At 35.3% G+C, this 17,072-nt stretch overlaps 1 protein-coding gene across 1 annotated transcript in view; it reads right to left on the bottom strand.

The window, feature by feature from the left end:
- The window catches only part of CACNA2D3 (calcium voltage-gated channel auxiliary subunit alpha2delta 3), a 463,311-nt gene that overhangs the window by 91,645 nt on the left and 354,594 nt on the right, over window positions 1-17,072 (bottom strand). Inside the window, exons 18-24 of the mRNA XM_059823195.1 lie at window positions 12,370-12,453; window positions 6,115-6,186; window positions 5,836-5,897; window positions 3,869-3,936; window positions 2,018-2,063; window positions 1,768-1,865; window positions 861-954 (exon numbers count right to left, since the gene is read on the bottom strand). Coding sequence (XP_059679178.1) covers window positions 861-954; window positions 1,768-1,865; window positions 2,018-2,063; window positions 3,869-3,936; window positions 5,836-5,897; window positions 6,115-6,186; window positions 12,370-12,453 — 524 coding nt within the window. The remainder of the gene's footprint in view (window positions 1-860; window positions 955-1,767; window positions 1,866-2,017; window positions 2,064-3,868; window positions 3,937-5,835; window positions 5,898-6,114; window positions 6,187-12,369; window positions 12,454-17,072) is intronic.

Genomic DNA, 17,072 nt, shown 5'->3' with positions numbered 1-17,072 from the left:
ATTCCAAGAAACCTTATGCCTCTATATAAATTCATCAATGTCTACAGTATATCAGCATGCAACAATTTCTTATCTTTATCTTCTAAGAGGAGACTGGATAATCCTTAGTTTGATGAATCAGATCTTACCACATTGATTTTACTCACTCAGTATGAATGTGAGTTTACAGCAATATATTTTTTCATTCAACTTTTAAAAAATGGTTCAAATTTAGCAAAATCTAATCAGGCTAATCTCCAGAATTGCCCTTCAACCATGGTATTTCATGCAAACTGCTACTCTTAACACCTCTTTTCTTTAGTATATATAACATCTTGTTACTTAACACCTTAGCGCATCGTAACATAAATGAAGTAAAACATATAAACTTTAAAAAGGACCAGCTAATTTCCTGATTATCTATAACAGGAACCTAGATCCCAGTTAGTTCTGGAAAACAAACAAAACAAACCAAAAAAGATTAAAGAAATTATTTATTTTACCAATGCAAGTTTTTCTATATATAATTTGTTCCCAGACAAATTACCAAGTCAATCAACAATTTTGGTAAATTTTGCCTTAAATTTCTAAAGTACTTTAAATCGTTTGTTAGAAATACTCAGAACTGTAAGTTGTAGTTAGTATACAATTTAATTAGTTATATCGTGAATATTGGGTAACCTTACAACTAATCAGCATGATGTGCACTGTAACATAAACACTTAACACTGAACTGAAAATTGGCTCTATTTAGGATCAAATGGTTAATATAATATTTTCATGCATATCAGGATTTTCTAGGTATTCCATCAGTTCACCAACATAACTATTAAAAATTCACCCGTAACTGACACATAATGGCTGACACAAAGCTTGCTTACTCTGATTTATTTAATGCTAGACTGGTCCAATAAGCTTCGATCGGTGCGCTCACGACTGCATCAAACAGAACTTCCTGGATCAATTCTTTATCACCTATTACAATATATTAAAATCAGTAAACATATGTGCATAGAGAATCTTTTTTTAGATGACTAAACAATAATTTTTTTACACTGTTCTGTATTTTATCTGTGATATGCATTCAAACTTTTTGCATTATTAAGCATTTACTATGTAATATTACATGGTATTTTACCACAATGCAGTTTTTCATATATCATTTCATTGCACTAACAACGATGTTAGATTAAAAACCAAAAAATTATTCTCCACTTCATGTAACACATTCACGTACGTATTATCTAACGTTCACATTTGCACATGACATAAGGTTAAAACAGTTAGGTCTACTAACAGTCACAAAAGCTCTACATTTCTGCAAATAGACAAAATAAGCACTTATCCATCTGATTGTTTTTTTATTCTACTTTGCAGTTCAGAAATGCTAATTGCATACACATTCTCCCCAAAATACTCATGAAATATCTGGCATATTCTTTAGAGGCATGATCCAAGGATTGATTCACACCAATTCTGTTTAACTTATAAAACCAGATGGAGTGATAATATTGCATAGTATAGCCACATCATCTGAACAGAAACTTGAATGTTTGGTTCAGGCATATTGTTTACCATAAAAGTCAGAAATTTGTATCATCAGTATGTTTATTAATACCCTGGAAAAAGCTTAAAACCAAATGAAATTCCAAAGTGACATCATCCAAGCAATCCAATCTCAGTTTATCTCTGGTTAAACGAAGTAGCTTTGCATTTCGTAGGAGGTTCAGTACAACAGTTTTTAGCTGGGGTAGAGCCTACTACAGTTATATTTAACAAAATACTTGCATTGGAGCAATGGCTCTTTTCCTGTGAGGTAGCGTTTAATTGCTTCTAACTGAGTCATTTGACGGTGTTCAGGATGTAAGTCAGTGTTGCAATAGGACCTGTGAACACGTTACCAAAACATTAAAATGTTAATATGTACAAGCATGGTCTCTCTTTGTCTTTGAACATAAAGAATTGAGCTCAGCAAGCACAAACAATATGAAACCAAAAGGGTAACAGACACCAATTTCATGCTTTGTTTAAGGCTTACCATTCGTCTGCTAAAGATACATCAGGGTGTTCTAAATCATGTAAACCTGTAACAGGAATAATAATGGGTTATTTAGGGAGCAGTCTGGGTAACAGATGGTTATTTACATACACTCCATAACATAAACCCTTCCTTCTTGGAAAGTGCGTTATTACCACAATGTAATAAATCACAGTATGTTCACTATGTTCAAATGCACTTTAGGGTCTAACAAACTGGCAAAAGCCAACTAAATCAGATCTAGAACTGAAAAGGTAGGAAAAACGTTTTTTGTGCTGATATGTTTAACTCATACAAATTACTCACATGATATATTTGAAGTTTAGAAGAAAACGAGCAAAGAGAAATATACAATGGTAAAAGACTCCTATTCGTACTCCCTTGTTCTATTCGGCTAGTAAAGTTCTTTATGCTAAAATACATACTTCTCATTTCATGAGAGTTGTTTTCTCTTTTTTTAAAAAAAATTCTTTAAAAAGAACCATTCCCTCAAAACCTAAATACACAGCCCATGAACACAAACAGCAATTTATGGGATCATTCAGAATAGGTTTATTGTACTAACAGGTCATGCAAATGCTTGTAAATAAGAATTATATCATTAGTTATATAGCACAATAAAAATGTACTTTGGCAATTTTAAAAACCTCTTAAAACACTTATCAATAGACAATAAGTAAACAGGGTTCAGAAGGCAGTCTGGGTTTAAACCCCCTGAGTACATAATAAACAATGACAGAGCTACAGTGATTAAGGAAAGCAGGGAAGTCAAAACTAGAACTATAATATAGCCCTTGGGGATGACAGTGAGCTGTCAGTGACAGAGAATCAGTGAAGGTAAGAGCGGGAGAAAAGGAACAGTTAGTTATGGCTACACTAACATTTCTGGTGATGCATCTGGGAGGAGATATCAGACAGACTAGTTGAGATATAGCTGGATTAAGGCAAATAGGGGAGAGGTATGTTGGGAACAGTTTGGAGAGTAAGCAGCTCCAAGTCTCCTGCTGTGTTCTCCTTCTATCTAGACATGTATTTGCTGTGCAAGTGACTCAAACTTTAAAGCATTTCTTTTTACATTTCTCCTGGGTTCAGGAACGTATTCATGCCCCAAAATACAGCTGAGGAACAAAGACCTAAAGAAATTAACTATCTTGTTTAACATCACTGACAAAACAAGAAGCAGAATTGGAAATGGAAACAAGCGTAAAATCAGAAAGCATTCCTCTATTGAAACATTTTTTGCTCAGCAACTGCTAAAACTTCTCAATCTTCTCTTCACTCTTCTGAAATGCCTCTGCTCTTCCTTCATCTTCAGGAACGTTTGTTTTTGATCTTGTTGCCAAACAACTTTGTCACCACTCACAGTTGACTCCCCCGCTCATTTTAATTGTTGACTTATCAAAAAGTAAACCATAAAGAAAGAACAGGTTTTCCCCTGATTATTTCTACTGTTATTATAAAAAATGCAAAATGTAAATCCCTGTAGACAATGCCCAAAGTAGTTATAGCTCTGAAAGATTTAATAATGTACAGTCCGTGAACAAAAAAAGCCATAGCCATTACAGTGCTCTCAGTGGTTACTTCATTCAGAAAACATGACAAATAATTAACATTGGACCCTGAGTGATTCTCTGGAACATTGAGAGATCATGATGGAAGATGATCCCCAACTAAAGAAGATTCACAAACAGTCTGACTATGCTTACTACAAATGAGGGAAAAAATCCCATGAAGTAAAAGATCTTTAAAAAAAAAAATCTGATTCCCTTATGGAATGTGTAGACAAACATACAAGCTTTAAGTCAACAATAAAACTACTGTGTAAGCAACATGAGAAGGTAGGTATCTTACCTTCTTCGACAGTTACATTCCCTCTGAAGAAATATTTTCCATGTCCTCTAGAGAGAGCCACACCTAAACTGTGCAGAGAAATAAAGCAGACCTTGAAATCTGTGAGACAAACAATAACAGACATTCAGAGCTATTTTCATTTCTAACATTTCCAGCTACTGTACTATGATTAACTTTAAAACTGTTTGTTTCCAAACCCTCACTAATCATATTTATTGTTCAACTAGCTGCTTCAATGCTGTTTCAGTTCTGATGTGCCTGCAACAATCGGCTGTATTTATGTGTGCTTAGAGGTGCACTAAACCATTATTCTCTGGCAAACTAATAAACGAGCCCCTCTAAGCTCACTGCTGTTCACCCAGCATGAGATTTCTTCAGCTGAGCCTTGAACATGCCCATGGCCTTACAATGAAGGAGACAATTTTTTGTAAATCAGACTAAGCTGTTGAGAAACTACTTAAGTGTGGGAATCAATGGAGCTACTGAGAGAAAAGGAATTTCATACTTGACAACGGAATCATTACTCCTCTTGGACTAATTTTTCTGTACTTCATATTTCTAGCTAGTTTAACTTTTTTGCATTGACTTCAGCTTCATAAACTCTCAACAATTACGTACCCAGTTTTGGTTTGGTTTTTAGTCTACCATTTAAACTGTTCAAGTTTAATGAACTGGCTGGGGGATCTCATGTCTCCTCCTATTGAGCACATACACAGAATACCTTCTGGCATTTGTTCATTCAAGGGGATTATATCAGGCTAGGAACCTGCCAGTAATCAGTAAGACTGAAAACGCATGGGTGGATAATTTAGGTACATGTAGAGGCATCAACTCCAAGAGCACACATGCAGAAATCAAAAGCTCAATCTGGAAATGGGCTGAACAGTAAATCTTTGACACTACAGTCTATATTTTAATAAATGTTGCCCCTGCTGTATTCCTGAATCTATACTCCTACCCATCAAAACTAGACACAGACCATGCTGAAAAAGGCAGGACAGTTTTCCTACTATACTTGTGTCCTAAGAATCAGAACTTGCACTGCATGCATATATGTAGCCCTGTATCTGTTTACTAAATAGGGTAAGGATGACAGTGCCACAGAAAGAAAAACAAACCAAAAAACAAAACCCAAACAACAACAACAAAAACCCCACAAAAATAAAAATTAAAACAAAAACACCCAAAACACCAACCCAAAAAACTCACTGAGTTTTACCACCCATGTGTGAATTTTAACAAGAACAAACACATGCATTAGAGATCAGAGAATGTGCCTATATTTTCTCTATGTGGAAATGTAACTCAAGTTCTGTGAAATGGTTCCATTGAAAAAAATTTCAGTTGAGTATTGCAACTATCAGCCTCCTGCTTTAAGCATAAGGTACAGTTAGTATTGTTTTATTAATGGATTATTTCTAATTAAAATATGAGCATTTTTAAAGTGACCTTCTGTGTTTCTTTTCTTTTTTTTCCTCCTAAGATGCATGCCAAAATAACATGGCTGACTTACTCAGTTTTAGTTATACAAATACACTGAAGGTAGTTCAGAGAAACAAAATATCCAAACCTCAAATTGGAAGTGAAATACTATCTCATTTTACATTACATTTTTGTTGTGGAAAAAAATCAAAATGGGGCTCAATATGTAGTTACTTAAATGGATTATAGTATTTATAGCTCTCCAAGTACTTGCGTTCAATGTGAACCTCAACTGAATATTTTTTTAATGAAATGTAAGCCATGACAAACACCGTGAGTTGCCTGTGTGTGCTTGCACAAACTTTCCATCCCCGGAAAAGCTGAAAGGAATGCTGGTAGGCTCCTTTTCCTTGCTATTTTCAGCATTGTCCAGGGATATTTCATTGTCAACTTTTGCTGATGAGCTTTTAATGAGTTCACGAGCTCTGTAAAAATGCAAATCCAATGAGTCTGATGAAATGTCCATTTATTATGGTCAGCTCTACCTGAATGGAGTACCCTTGATGTCTGTATAATAGTAGTCATTTGTCATCACCAATACCCGCTTCTAGATTCAGAACAAGAGAGTCAGAAGGGGAGGGGGGGAAGAAGTTAGTTTGCTATAAGAAATGTATAAAAGATCAAGTCGTTAGTCACTGATAAAATTATGCGCAACATTTACATTCAGTGATTGAAAAAAATATACTGCGGTGGCAATCTTAAAAATTGTTAAAAATGAACTGCTTGCTTTATACTTAGTTGGAATAATATTTTATACATTGTACCCCTTTGTCCACTGTCTTCTTCACCTCCATAGAGAATTTCCCTGTTTTCCGATTCACCATTGCATTTCGGAGCTGAAATGAAGGAAACATGTGTCAATTCCTTTATTTGCATTTTCTGTAGTTCTTTCAACTCTGAGCTCTCTGGCACACTCATTTGGCCTAAGCAGTACCTAGTTTTCTTCATTTCTTCATTTTCAGTAGTTCTACTACACACCGAACAACCCCTTTACAGATTTTATTATTGACTGTATGGGCCAAGACTCCTGCCGCACACCTTCAGGCAAGTTGCTGAGGTATGTAAGATAGAAGCTCTCAGCATCCTTCATAGCAAAATAGCTCTTTGTGCAGTAATCTGGATCTTACGTGGAATAAACAGTGTAATTGACTACTATGCTGCTGTTACTGCATAGGAAGATAAGGACTAGGTTCCCAGCTGGACTTAGCTGAAGTTAGACCAGGGCTCACAGTTTAAATACATCAACAATTATACATATAATAACAAAGCAAAAAAGAGAAAACCCTGCTTACCCCGCACTATTCATTCTGCTTCTGCTTGATACTCTGAATTGGGCTGCATCCTAAACTAGCACCAGAAACTGCATCCTAACTGCATCAGAAATAAGAACTAGCAAAAGAATGACAGCCCATTTGATCAGTAACCTGTTCCAATGGGAACACACAGCTGCAGTGCTCTGTATTACCTCTGGTTGTCCATTGGTGTCCAAGTGCCCCTTGCAAGGTAATAAATTTTACCTCTGTAATGGAAGCCCTAGGTCAGTCACATCTTTAAGAATTGGCCTGGACCTCTCCCTCTCAAAGTCATCCAGAAGACTTTTTAAATCCCCTTCAAAAACAGGTTTCATTACTACATAAACAAAAAACTCAAAGCAGCTAGGGAAAACAAAATAAATGAAAAATGGTTTATACACAATGATTTACCTGCTGCTCTGAAAGTTAGATCTGTTACTTTTCAGATTACCACAAATGCTGTTTTTCAGTAACTTTATTCTAGCCTCTACATGACCTGCAGGGTCCCAAATCTGTGCTGCCCATCCCTTACCCATCACCTCTAGAAAGTCTTCCCTTAGCACACCTATTCAACCCCTAGGAAGGAAGAGCCTTCCTCCCAGAGGACACCAGCTGACACAGCCTCTCTTAGGTGAGCATGCCATGATGATGAAAAGAAGAGGGGGAAAAAAAACCAACAACTGTCCCCCAGATCTATAAGCCAAAACAACCTGCAGTGTCGCTAACAATGAGCACACGCTACCCTGACACAAGAGAGCAGGGTCTCTGGGCTGAAACTGAAGAATGACAAGACATGGTTTTTGAGAAATCCTCAGCCTTAGTGTTTTGAATTTGCCTACTTATCAGTTCAGGACTTCAGGGAAGAAATAAGAAAGTTACTGTTTAGCAGCTATACCATCCATATATGGAAGCGTTTTATTTGAATACTCATAGATTTACAAATGAAAGAAGCAACTTCTTTTGCTTATATTTTTAATTAATGGCACAGATGCAGAAAGTTTAAGGTGGTTGTTTCAGGATATCTTCAATTAGAAAGTGAAATTGCTATACTTGTGGGATTTTTTGTGGTAGGATGCACCTATACATCTTTCGCAGCTGTAATTTTCATCACAATAGGAAAATTCCGCTATCACTAATCAAGTCACACTCCCTCTTCAGGGAATAATGCAAAATGCAGAATAATATTGACAAAATGAGCATTTTTATGTCTCTTCTACTGCTTACGTTTCAGAACACAATTTTGGACATTGTGTTCTTGCTGAATAAGTATCTCCTGTTCTCTAGCACTTCATGCCAGATTGGGCAATTCAGCAGGTTTTAATGAAAAATTGTGAAGATAGTCATGTCAATGCACTCTGCAGGCTTTTTGAGTTAGTATGGAGTGAAAAGAGAATGACCAAACTTGCCAGTGAAATATCTGGTTTTATTCTCATGAACAAGTTGAGCATGGCTGACCTATCAAAACCAGCAAACTTTGCAGCTCTTTAAATTTAATTCTGGGGCATCTAGATTTGAATTAACAGTCTTATTCTTCTGTCAGTGAATGTAAAAGAATAATTTTTAGCTGGAGGCATGTATAAAATAAAGCATATATTTTACTGTAGATTTTTTTTTTAACAATACATAATAGGCAATTCTGGAAATATTTTCCCATTTTAAGTTTTGTGGTTTTGGACTTGGAGAGCTGGTCTTAATTAACCATCTACTTTCTAACATTTACAGAACAGTTCCATTTATCTTTAACATGGTTTTCATTTTTCTCCTATTGGTGCCTGCAGTTGTCTAAGACCCATTCCTCCCACAAGCCTCAGGCAAGTCATAGATTTACTAAAAGGGCCTCCAAACTCTCAGTAGTGTTTAAGATCAAGTCTGCATGTGGGATTTAGAGTTTTACTTTTCTTCTTTTTTTTTCCCTTGCTGCGATTACATTTCTTGGCTTTGTAATCTGGTTTCTCAGCTCTTCTGCAGTTTCATCTCCTTCCTCAAATGCATAAAATAAGTACTGCCTCAGTTGGCTTCAAGCCCCAAAACATTCATTCATGGTCTTTTTTATTTGGAAAAAAATATTTCATTCAGCTAGAAATTATAATAAAAGAATTTTAAGAAGTGAGTTAATGAGAAAAAGGTTTCTGTCCAAATTAAAACTTCTTGTCTTTGGTACTGTGTATTCCCAAACTTTGCTGTAAGACACTCTTAGTTTAATAAGCTGATGCTAAGATTTCTATTTCTAATAAAATTCAGTAACAGCAAGGTAGCAGGTACTGTTAACCTGGAAAATGAACTGATGAATAGATATTTACACCAACTCTATTTCATGGTAAAAAAAATTCTAACCTTAGTTCTGCCACCTTTTCCTTATTGGATGACTAGAGAAAACCTATTTCTTCACCTCTTAAAAGTAATATGCATTATTACTCCTTCAAATAAATATCTTCCAATCAATTGGCAACAACCCAGTTTCACTGCTATAGTATAAGATCATTCTATATTCTTGGAAAACTACGTAACCATTAAATAAATGTGGTCAAAAGTAAGAAAACATCTCAATCAGTTTCTACAGAAGTGTTTCATGGGAGAAAACTACACCAGTAGTAGTCTATGTTATTAAAAGCAGCTATATGAATACATTAATTCTTTCCCTCTACAGTTGAATAAACAACACTTTACTACCCAAGCTTGGAAAAAATCAAGAACATCAAATCCAAAGCCTTGGGTGAAGCAGAGCCATGTGTAGCTTTCAAGTCAATAAGTTACTTCACAAAGTTTTAAGTCTCCTACACAATATTTACCATTTTCACTCAAAATTAACGGTATTAAGGAAATGCCTATTACAAAAGATCAGCAAAAATAATGCACACTTTTTGGACACTCATTTGGATCCTCACATTAGAAAAGATGCATAAAGAGATGGATTTCATTACAATAATCTGCAGAACGTCCTTCAAATTCCATTCTCATTCTAGCTCTAATGCTAATAATGACTCTGCCTGTAGCTCCAATATTACTTTATTTCATATCTCCTTCTCTTTTATTCTTCTATTAGTATTTCTGTCAATCAGCCCCTTTGAAGTTCTTAGTAACAGGGTATAAATGACTTACATATTATTTCACACAAACACAAAAATCTTGTCATGATATACCAGGCTTACTTTCAAAAATAGCTGTAAAAATATTATTTCTTTGACATTGCATATTTTCCTATTCAGATATCTGCATGAAGGTCTCCACTTGTGTGTGGCATTGTTGAAGTATTAGGACAACATTTGGAATGTTAGTACATTTTTTTTACAATATTTAACCTGCTGTTTTTTCAGATAACACTCGGTCACTAATCATCAAACAGTAGGATGTGTAGGCTGTTTTACAAACCCCATCTATTATTTATCAAAGAATGCCTGCTTATTCAGGCATGCACTAGTGAATTATTAGCATTGATAGATGGGGATCATTCAAGGAAGTCACTACAACACACCTGTATTATACATGAGTACTGAAAATTGTGTTTACTGCTGCTCCAAATCTACAGTAGAATACCTGGTTTTTTCTATTATGTATGAAATATTTATTAAAATTATTTTCACTTATGATTTACCTATTTTTTTACCCTTACATATTGGGCAATGGACCTGAATCTTTTCTACAAATGTAATGCTTAATTTAGTCTATTTGTAATGTAGATTAACTTCTTTTCTCCTTCAAAATATGAAACAATTGGAAAGGCTGCTTGTTTCTATGTTACAATTAAAAAATACTTTTTAACAAACTTTTTTTTTAGGTGAAAGGAAAAGAGTCAAATAAAATGAATGTATGTATCTTTCATCAAAATGTGAAATAAAACTTTTTGCAGCCTACGGATAGATAAAACTCGACTTTTGCTAGAAATTTTCAGAAAAAGCTACAGAGCTTAGGGGTCTCAAACAAAGGAAATACTTAGAAAGAGCTGAATCTGGACTTTTTGCTTTCATATGTATATAGCTAGAATCTCAATTATAAATAAAATATATATATTCAATTACAAATAAAACTTAATTTTCAATGTCAAAAATAGTTCAATATTACATTTCAATTTCTACTAACATATGATTAAAAATGTAAAAATTAAGCAGAGAAAATACTGGAAGAAATTAAAAAAACAAAACAAAGAGAAATAATAAGAAAAAAAATGAAGGTTTAAAAGCTGTACTTAACTACAGCAGTAACATTTGAAAGCAGAGAAGAAATTTTAAAAGGTCATTTGCAGAGGAATTGGTTGAGTAATACGTGATCAAAGATAAGAGAAAAGGCAAGGCATAAAATATGAAGTCAATGCGATTGCCAAGATTGCAGAAGACTGCTACAGTATATGAAAATCTACTGAGGAAGCCTTAAATAGCATATGCATAGAAAACTGCACAAAGCTATACAAGAAACATTAAAAAAAGGTTGAGTGTGCACTCTAACACAAAACTTTAAATAAGGAAGTTAAGATGGCCTCCTAGGAGAGGATGAGGACAATCTATCACCTGATGAAACAGACATTGCTTAAAACATAAATGAACTGTTTCACTATTCACAAAGGGGGTGGAGAGAGGGAGGAATGTAAGATATATATTTTGTAAGGGAGAAAGAAAATATAGACTTATGTCAGAACAGGGATCAAGAAATTAGTACATCTGAAGACTGACAAGACTCCAGGGGCAGTTGTACGTGATCCATCCCAGATTTCGGAAGGACATGACAAAGTAAATATGGGAAACTTCAGTGAATATATTCAAAACCTCTCTGGAAAAGTAAAGGTATGAGGGACTTGAGAGAAGCTAACACAGTACTGATATTTGAGAAGGGATTGAAGAGACATCTATGAAAAATACAGACATGCAGTCGTGACTTTGGCAGCAGGGAACTTATGGGAAAACCTAAATTACAGGACAGAAAGGGGAACACCTGGAAAGTTACGATTTAATTAAGGACAGTCAGCATGGATTCACACAAAACGAATCATGCCTAACAAATCAGATTTATTGAGGAAGTGACAGAAAGACCAGGCAAAGGTTAAGCCATGGACATAAGGAAAGCTTTTGATACAGTACTGCAGAAAAGGCTAAGCTGGCAAGGTAAGAAAGAATAAGATAAAGAGTGAACTACAGAGTAGATGGAGCACTGAAAAATGAGTTTAATGGAAAGGATTGTGTGCATAACAGCTGATAGACACAGAACGCATGCTTCTGCAGCTACCCATATGTCTGAAATTAGGAGTTTGGAGTTAATCTGTGCTCTGTACAGAGGTCAAAGAATCCAATTTTGTTTATTTGTCTGATGTTTTTTGATTTTGTACATTAAGAAAAACAGCTCTCATTACTTCCATTAAGGAAAGAGGGATCTCATGGAGAGAAGTTAAACTCATTCCTTCATTTCTGAGTTTCAGCATTTGTTTGGGCCAGCCCTAAAGAGATATTCTATTCCCTTCTCTAGCACTATATTTGCCATCCAGCAAAAATACACAATGGAGAATGCAAGGGTGATGAGTTGTACCAAAGATACAAAGAGTCTGTGTTTGTGGTATATGCATATGTAAGGAAGAATCAATACAAAACAGTTATAAAACTCTGAATGAAGTAAAAGGGGCTATTGTCCTTCCCTTCCTGAGAGCAGTCAGGTGCCCTCTCTAACAACTACCTAAACAGTTTCCAGGTACAGTAGTGGGATGCAACGATGTCTTCTGACAGGGTTTTAAAACAAATCACTTACCACGTCATCTCTGTCTTCCCACTCGACCTCAGAAAGATCCACACTACTGTAGTTGGGCTTTCTTCGTTTCTTCCCCTCTTCATACTGGCATAAAAAAGGTGAAATATTTAGGACATCCTGTTTTATTTGCACAAAGATTTTGTATCAGAAGATTTTAAAAATTTGCTGGATGCATGCTGATTGTATGCAATACACATAACAGTAGGTAGCTTAATTCATACAAAGTGCACCTTATTGCTGCATAAATGTTGTCTGTGAACTAAAAACCTACATCACACATGATTAGTTGCATGATCTCTTGCTATGATACAAAGCTTTTCTGATGGACACACTAGGAAGTCAAACTCAGCAGTTATACCTTCTTCTCCCCATATGGAAAATACACGAGACCTTGATCTTGTAGTTTATGTTAAACGTCTCAAACTAGCTCTTTCAGCTGTACAGGAAGTTATATTTACCATAATCTTATCAACAAAATGTTTACCCATTTCTCTTTAAACAAGATAAGATGCAAGTCTTGGGAAGTATGGTGTTAACATTTGCTGACACTACATTTTACAACTTCATGGGGGAAAAAGTAATATACTAATAATGATAATTTATAGGTTTTTATCACTAGTCACTGTTACACTGTAAATTGCACATTTAAAATAAACATTCTAGTGACAAATTGATTTGACACCGAGATGTTTATAACGTAGGAAATTCTGCCCTCTGCTGAACATTCAAAATCAGAGAGCCTATTAGTGTGTAAGAACAAAAACCTTGCTTGGCAGAAGAAGAAAAAAGTTTTTAGGAAGATCTGTGAATAAAGAACCTAACAGGTTAAGAAAAATTATGAGAATATATTTGGAAAAAAATGAATTTGGGAGAGGATCAGCATAATGCAAAATCTGGTCTTTTATCTTTTGTGATGCATTTAAGTGGGAGGGAAAACAAGAAGTCTTCCTATGAAATATTACAGGGAACATTAGGATAACGTGAAAAATCCTCAAATTGCTTTTGTGATTCCCCAACAATAGCATCATAGAAGGATACAAAATGTACCTGTAAGGCAGTATATATATAGTTGATTCTCCTCCCTCAGGGCAGGACCAACTATACCATAAACCAAATCTGTCAGTGCTTGAGACAGCCAATTCATCACTGGGGCCAGTGGTGCAGGAACTTTCAATCACATTCTACGGATTACAGAGAGACTAGAGTTGCCAAAGAAAAAACTTGCTCTCTGAGAATTAAGAAGGTTATTCCCATCCTGACTTTTTCCTCTCTAAATTAAAAGATTCTCATGTGAATCCCACAGTTGCTTTTGTAGACCGCAGTATTTAAAAAAAGGCATGACAAAACCTTCCTGAAGAACAGCAAACTTTGAAAAATATTGACTACTGGATCGTAATCACAAAGACATTTTGATATATTGGTAGCACTGTAAAGTTTCTTCTAGCACAGGCTTCACTGAGCCTCCTTAATTTTTGCACGTAACTTGGATACTCCAATTATTTCTACAGGTTATACTTTTGGGAAACTATGTGGGATAAAATCCTGAATCGATTCTCATTCTTCTTTTGAATAACAAAAAATCCTAGCTACTCTGTTGGTAGTCTTAGTCTCAGTTCTGAGAATTCATGCAGATGCAATTGAAGAGTATTTTCATGTGCTTTTCTTGCCCCTCTGCTAGAATTGAAGAGTATTTTCATGTGCTTTTCTTGCCCCCCTGCGAGAAGCCACCATTCTTGTAACAAGGTTATCTACTCCTGGGCTAATGCTATTCAACAGATGGGTAGAGAGATGTAAAGGACTTCTGCTTCTGTATAAGCACATGCTTATACACCAGACTGTGAGTTCAAGCAGCTCAGTGCTATGATTAGTTCTTGCTATGTGACAGCTCTGATAGCCAAAGAGATAACTATATCCAAATACGGAAGTATAAAATTTGCAGCCAATATAGTTAAATCTCACAAGAATAAAATATGAGAGGATAATTTCCAGTTCATTAGCAGGGGTTGATTTTTGTAGCTATGTTTTGCAAGCCTTTCATTATGGCTGCAGTTATATCAATATTATCTTTAATCTTTACAAGGAGTAACTATGTCTACTTTCTGTGGCTGCACCAATTAACCACACAAATCTTTGATCTGATTTAGTCAGTCTAGTGTAGAAATGGTTACAGTCAAGCTCTGAAACACTGAGAGCTGAAAAGTGTTACATAGAAGTTAGCTGGGATCATTTGAGTAGAGCAAACAGCTCCTGTACTGGTTCCAATGTTTAATTACATCCTTACTCACATACGTTGAAGAGCTTCTGGGCTATACTGCATTCTCAGACACATGTGCAAATCCTTACTTATGACAATAGGAGTTGATCTTGTGTGTCTGACAGCAGAAGTAGGCTTCAAACATAAGGCAAACCATTTGCATCATATTGATTATGGGTTTTGTATTTATTTTAATCATATAGATTCCACACCTTGCACTGAAAGAGCAAAAACAAAATCCAAAAGCAATAAAATGAAGAGCTGGATAAAACATTAAAAGTTCTGCAGCAAAGCCAGAATTGGAAGCATTCATGTCTTAAAAATTCAGATAAGCAGAAACAAAGTCAAAATCCCAATGCTCAAGCAAGGGTTAGGCTCTATAAGCACTCAAAGGAACTGAAAGTGCAGTTCTTAAAACGCATTTAGGACAGGAACTAATACAGTATTGAGATGCCTAACCCCTCATTCAGCTCTTACACTTCAGGGGCTACTGTTTAATTGCCTACACAGGAATTCAGTAAGCGAAGAGTAGATTTATGTTATAGTTCAGAAAAGGATGGCAAAGAAAACAAAAACCAACTTTCAGCAAGGACAGGATACCAAAAAAAAGGATTTATTTCTATATCTCAGTAACTTTTCTTACAAAACTAATCTTCATGAAGATATTACCTTATTCCCAGCAGTAAATTTACATATCTTTATACTTATGTAACTAGGGCCTAAAACATAAATGCAAATAGATCAAATACAAAATACTTGATAACACTACTGTTCAGTTGGCCATTGTTCTCTCCTTTCTTTCTAGTTTTATTGCTTAACTGATTTCTTAATAAAAGTTACTCATGGACATAGAAGCAACTCACCAGCTTTTAAATATGGCATTCATCTGTATCTCTTTCTCTGGTAGCAAACCTAATCTAACTTTTATCTCTGAGACTCCTGGGTGAAGTATGAAATACTGATTGAAGAGTGAAGCCAAACCCATCTGCAAGATTACTATGAAGCATTGAAACGAATTATTAAGGGACCCACTGGGAAAGATAGAAACTAGGAGCTCTACCAAATTACTCTGATTTAAGTGCATGAGGAAAAGAGCTAGATTTAAACTGTGTGCTGTTAATCTACCTTGGCCAGTATAAAATGTGTGGTGATATCATATAGTAGTTAACCCCTGGGGAAAAAAAAAAAGATACTGAAAATTTTTAAATATCGGGATTGCAATACACAAATCTTTTAGTCTGCTCAAAACTACATGATAGCTCCAACATATTTTTGTTTGTGGAAAGAACACAGGAAATTATTTTGTTTGGTAATCAGAATGAACTTTATCTTACTCAGTATCTTTTATTTGAGGCTTGGCCAAACTCTTGTAGCACTGGATGATTCAAACAACATGTGACGTGTACTGTTTAAAGACTGAATCACATTTTTTCACCACCCCATATACAACCATTTACATGTGCCATTATTAAACTCTTTGCTTTGATATTTTATTTATTTAATTTTTTTTAACACAAGCAGTCCCAAACCATCTGCATTGAATATGACCTGCCACGTGTTTATAAAGTCAGAGTGTAGCAATCTGATCACTGAGGGAGCAAGCTACATCTTAACAGCTGCAAGCCTTGGGTCTAAGGTGATTGGAATTTCTCAGACGTGCTCCATCTGGATAATGGGGAGGTAGGAGAGAGTAAGTTACTGTCATAGCAGCCTTGGAAGCGTCAACGGATTTTAGCGAACTTGCTTAGGCACACTTGTGGAATCATCTGTGAGAAAATATTATAGGAAAAGAGTATCTACTAAACAACAACCAAAAGCTAGAGAGGTAAAATAATTTCAAACTACTATCCTATGTACAAAAGTAAGGAATCAGGAACTAAAAATGCTTCTCTGATTTTAAAACGTAGCATCAATCGATTAAGTTTCATCCTTTTGGATTAGTACTTCAAAACTAGAATAATGTATTAATCTAAATAGGATTTGAAAATGATCCCAATTTTTTTGTTTAGAGGAGACAAATTTGAACATATGCAAATATATTTTGCTGAGCTTGAATTCTACATAATTAAATACACAATACAATTGCATGTATAACTGTAACTTACATTAAGCTATCCTGTAAAGGTATTCTTATCTACAAAGTTTGATAGGAAAGGTTGAATGAACAAACATCAGAGAAAAAGCATCATTAACTAAAATTACACACACCTTTCCATAGAGTTTTAAATAAACAGACACAGACTGAATACACGGTCACTACTGCAATTCCCTTCTCCCTTCTCTAAGATTCTGGACATTAATGTTACCACTTATTTATCATCTAGTTTAGCTCTGATTGACATAATGCAAAGACTGCAGCTGTTTGAATGGAAACTGCATTGAACCTGACTTTACATGGTCAATGCAATGGTTGATACTGAGAGCTTTACCAGCTATCCATCCTAGCATA

This window comes from Gavia stellata, chromosome 12 (assembly GCF_030936135.1).
Source record: "Gavia stellata isolate bGavSte3 chromosome 12, bGavSte3.hap2, whole genome shotgun sequence".
Taxonomy (NCBI): domain Eukaryota; kingdom Metazoa; phylum Chordata; class Aves; order Gaviiformes; family Gaviidae; genus Gavia; species Gavia stellata.
Note: the sequence above shows the minus strand (reverse complement) of the source record. Positions and strands in the feature narration are given on the sequence as shown.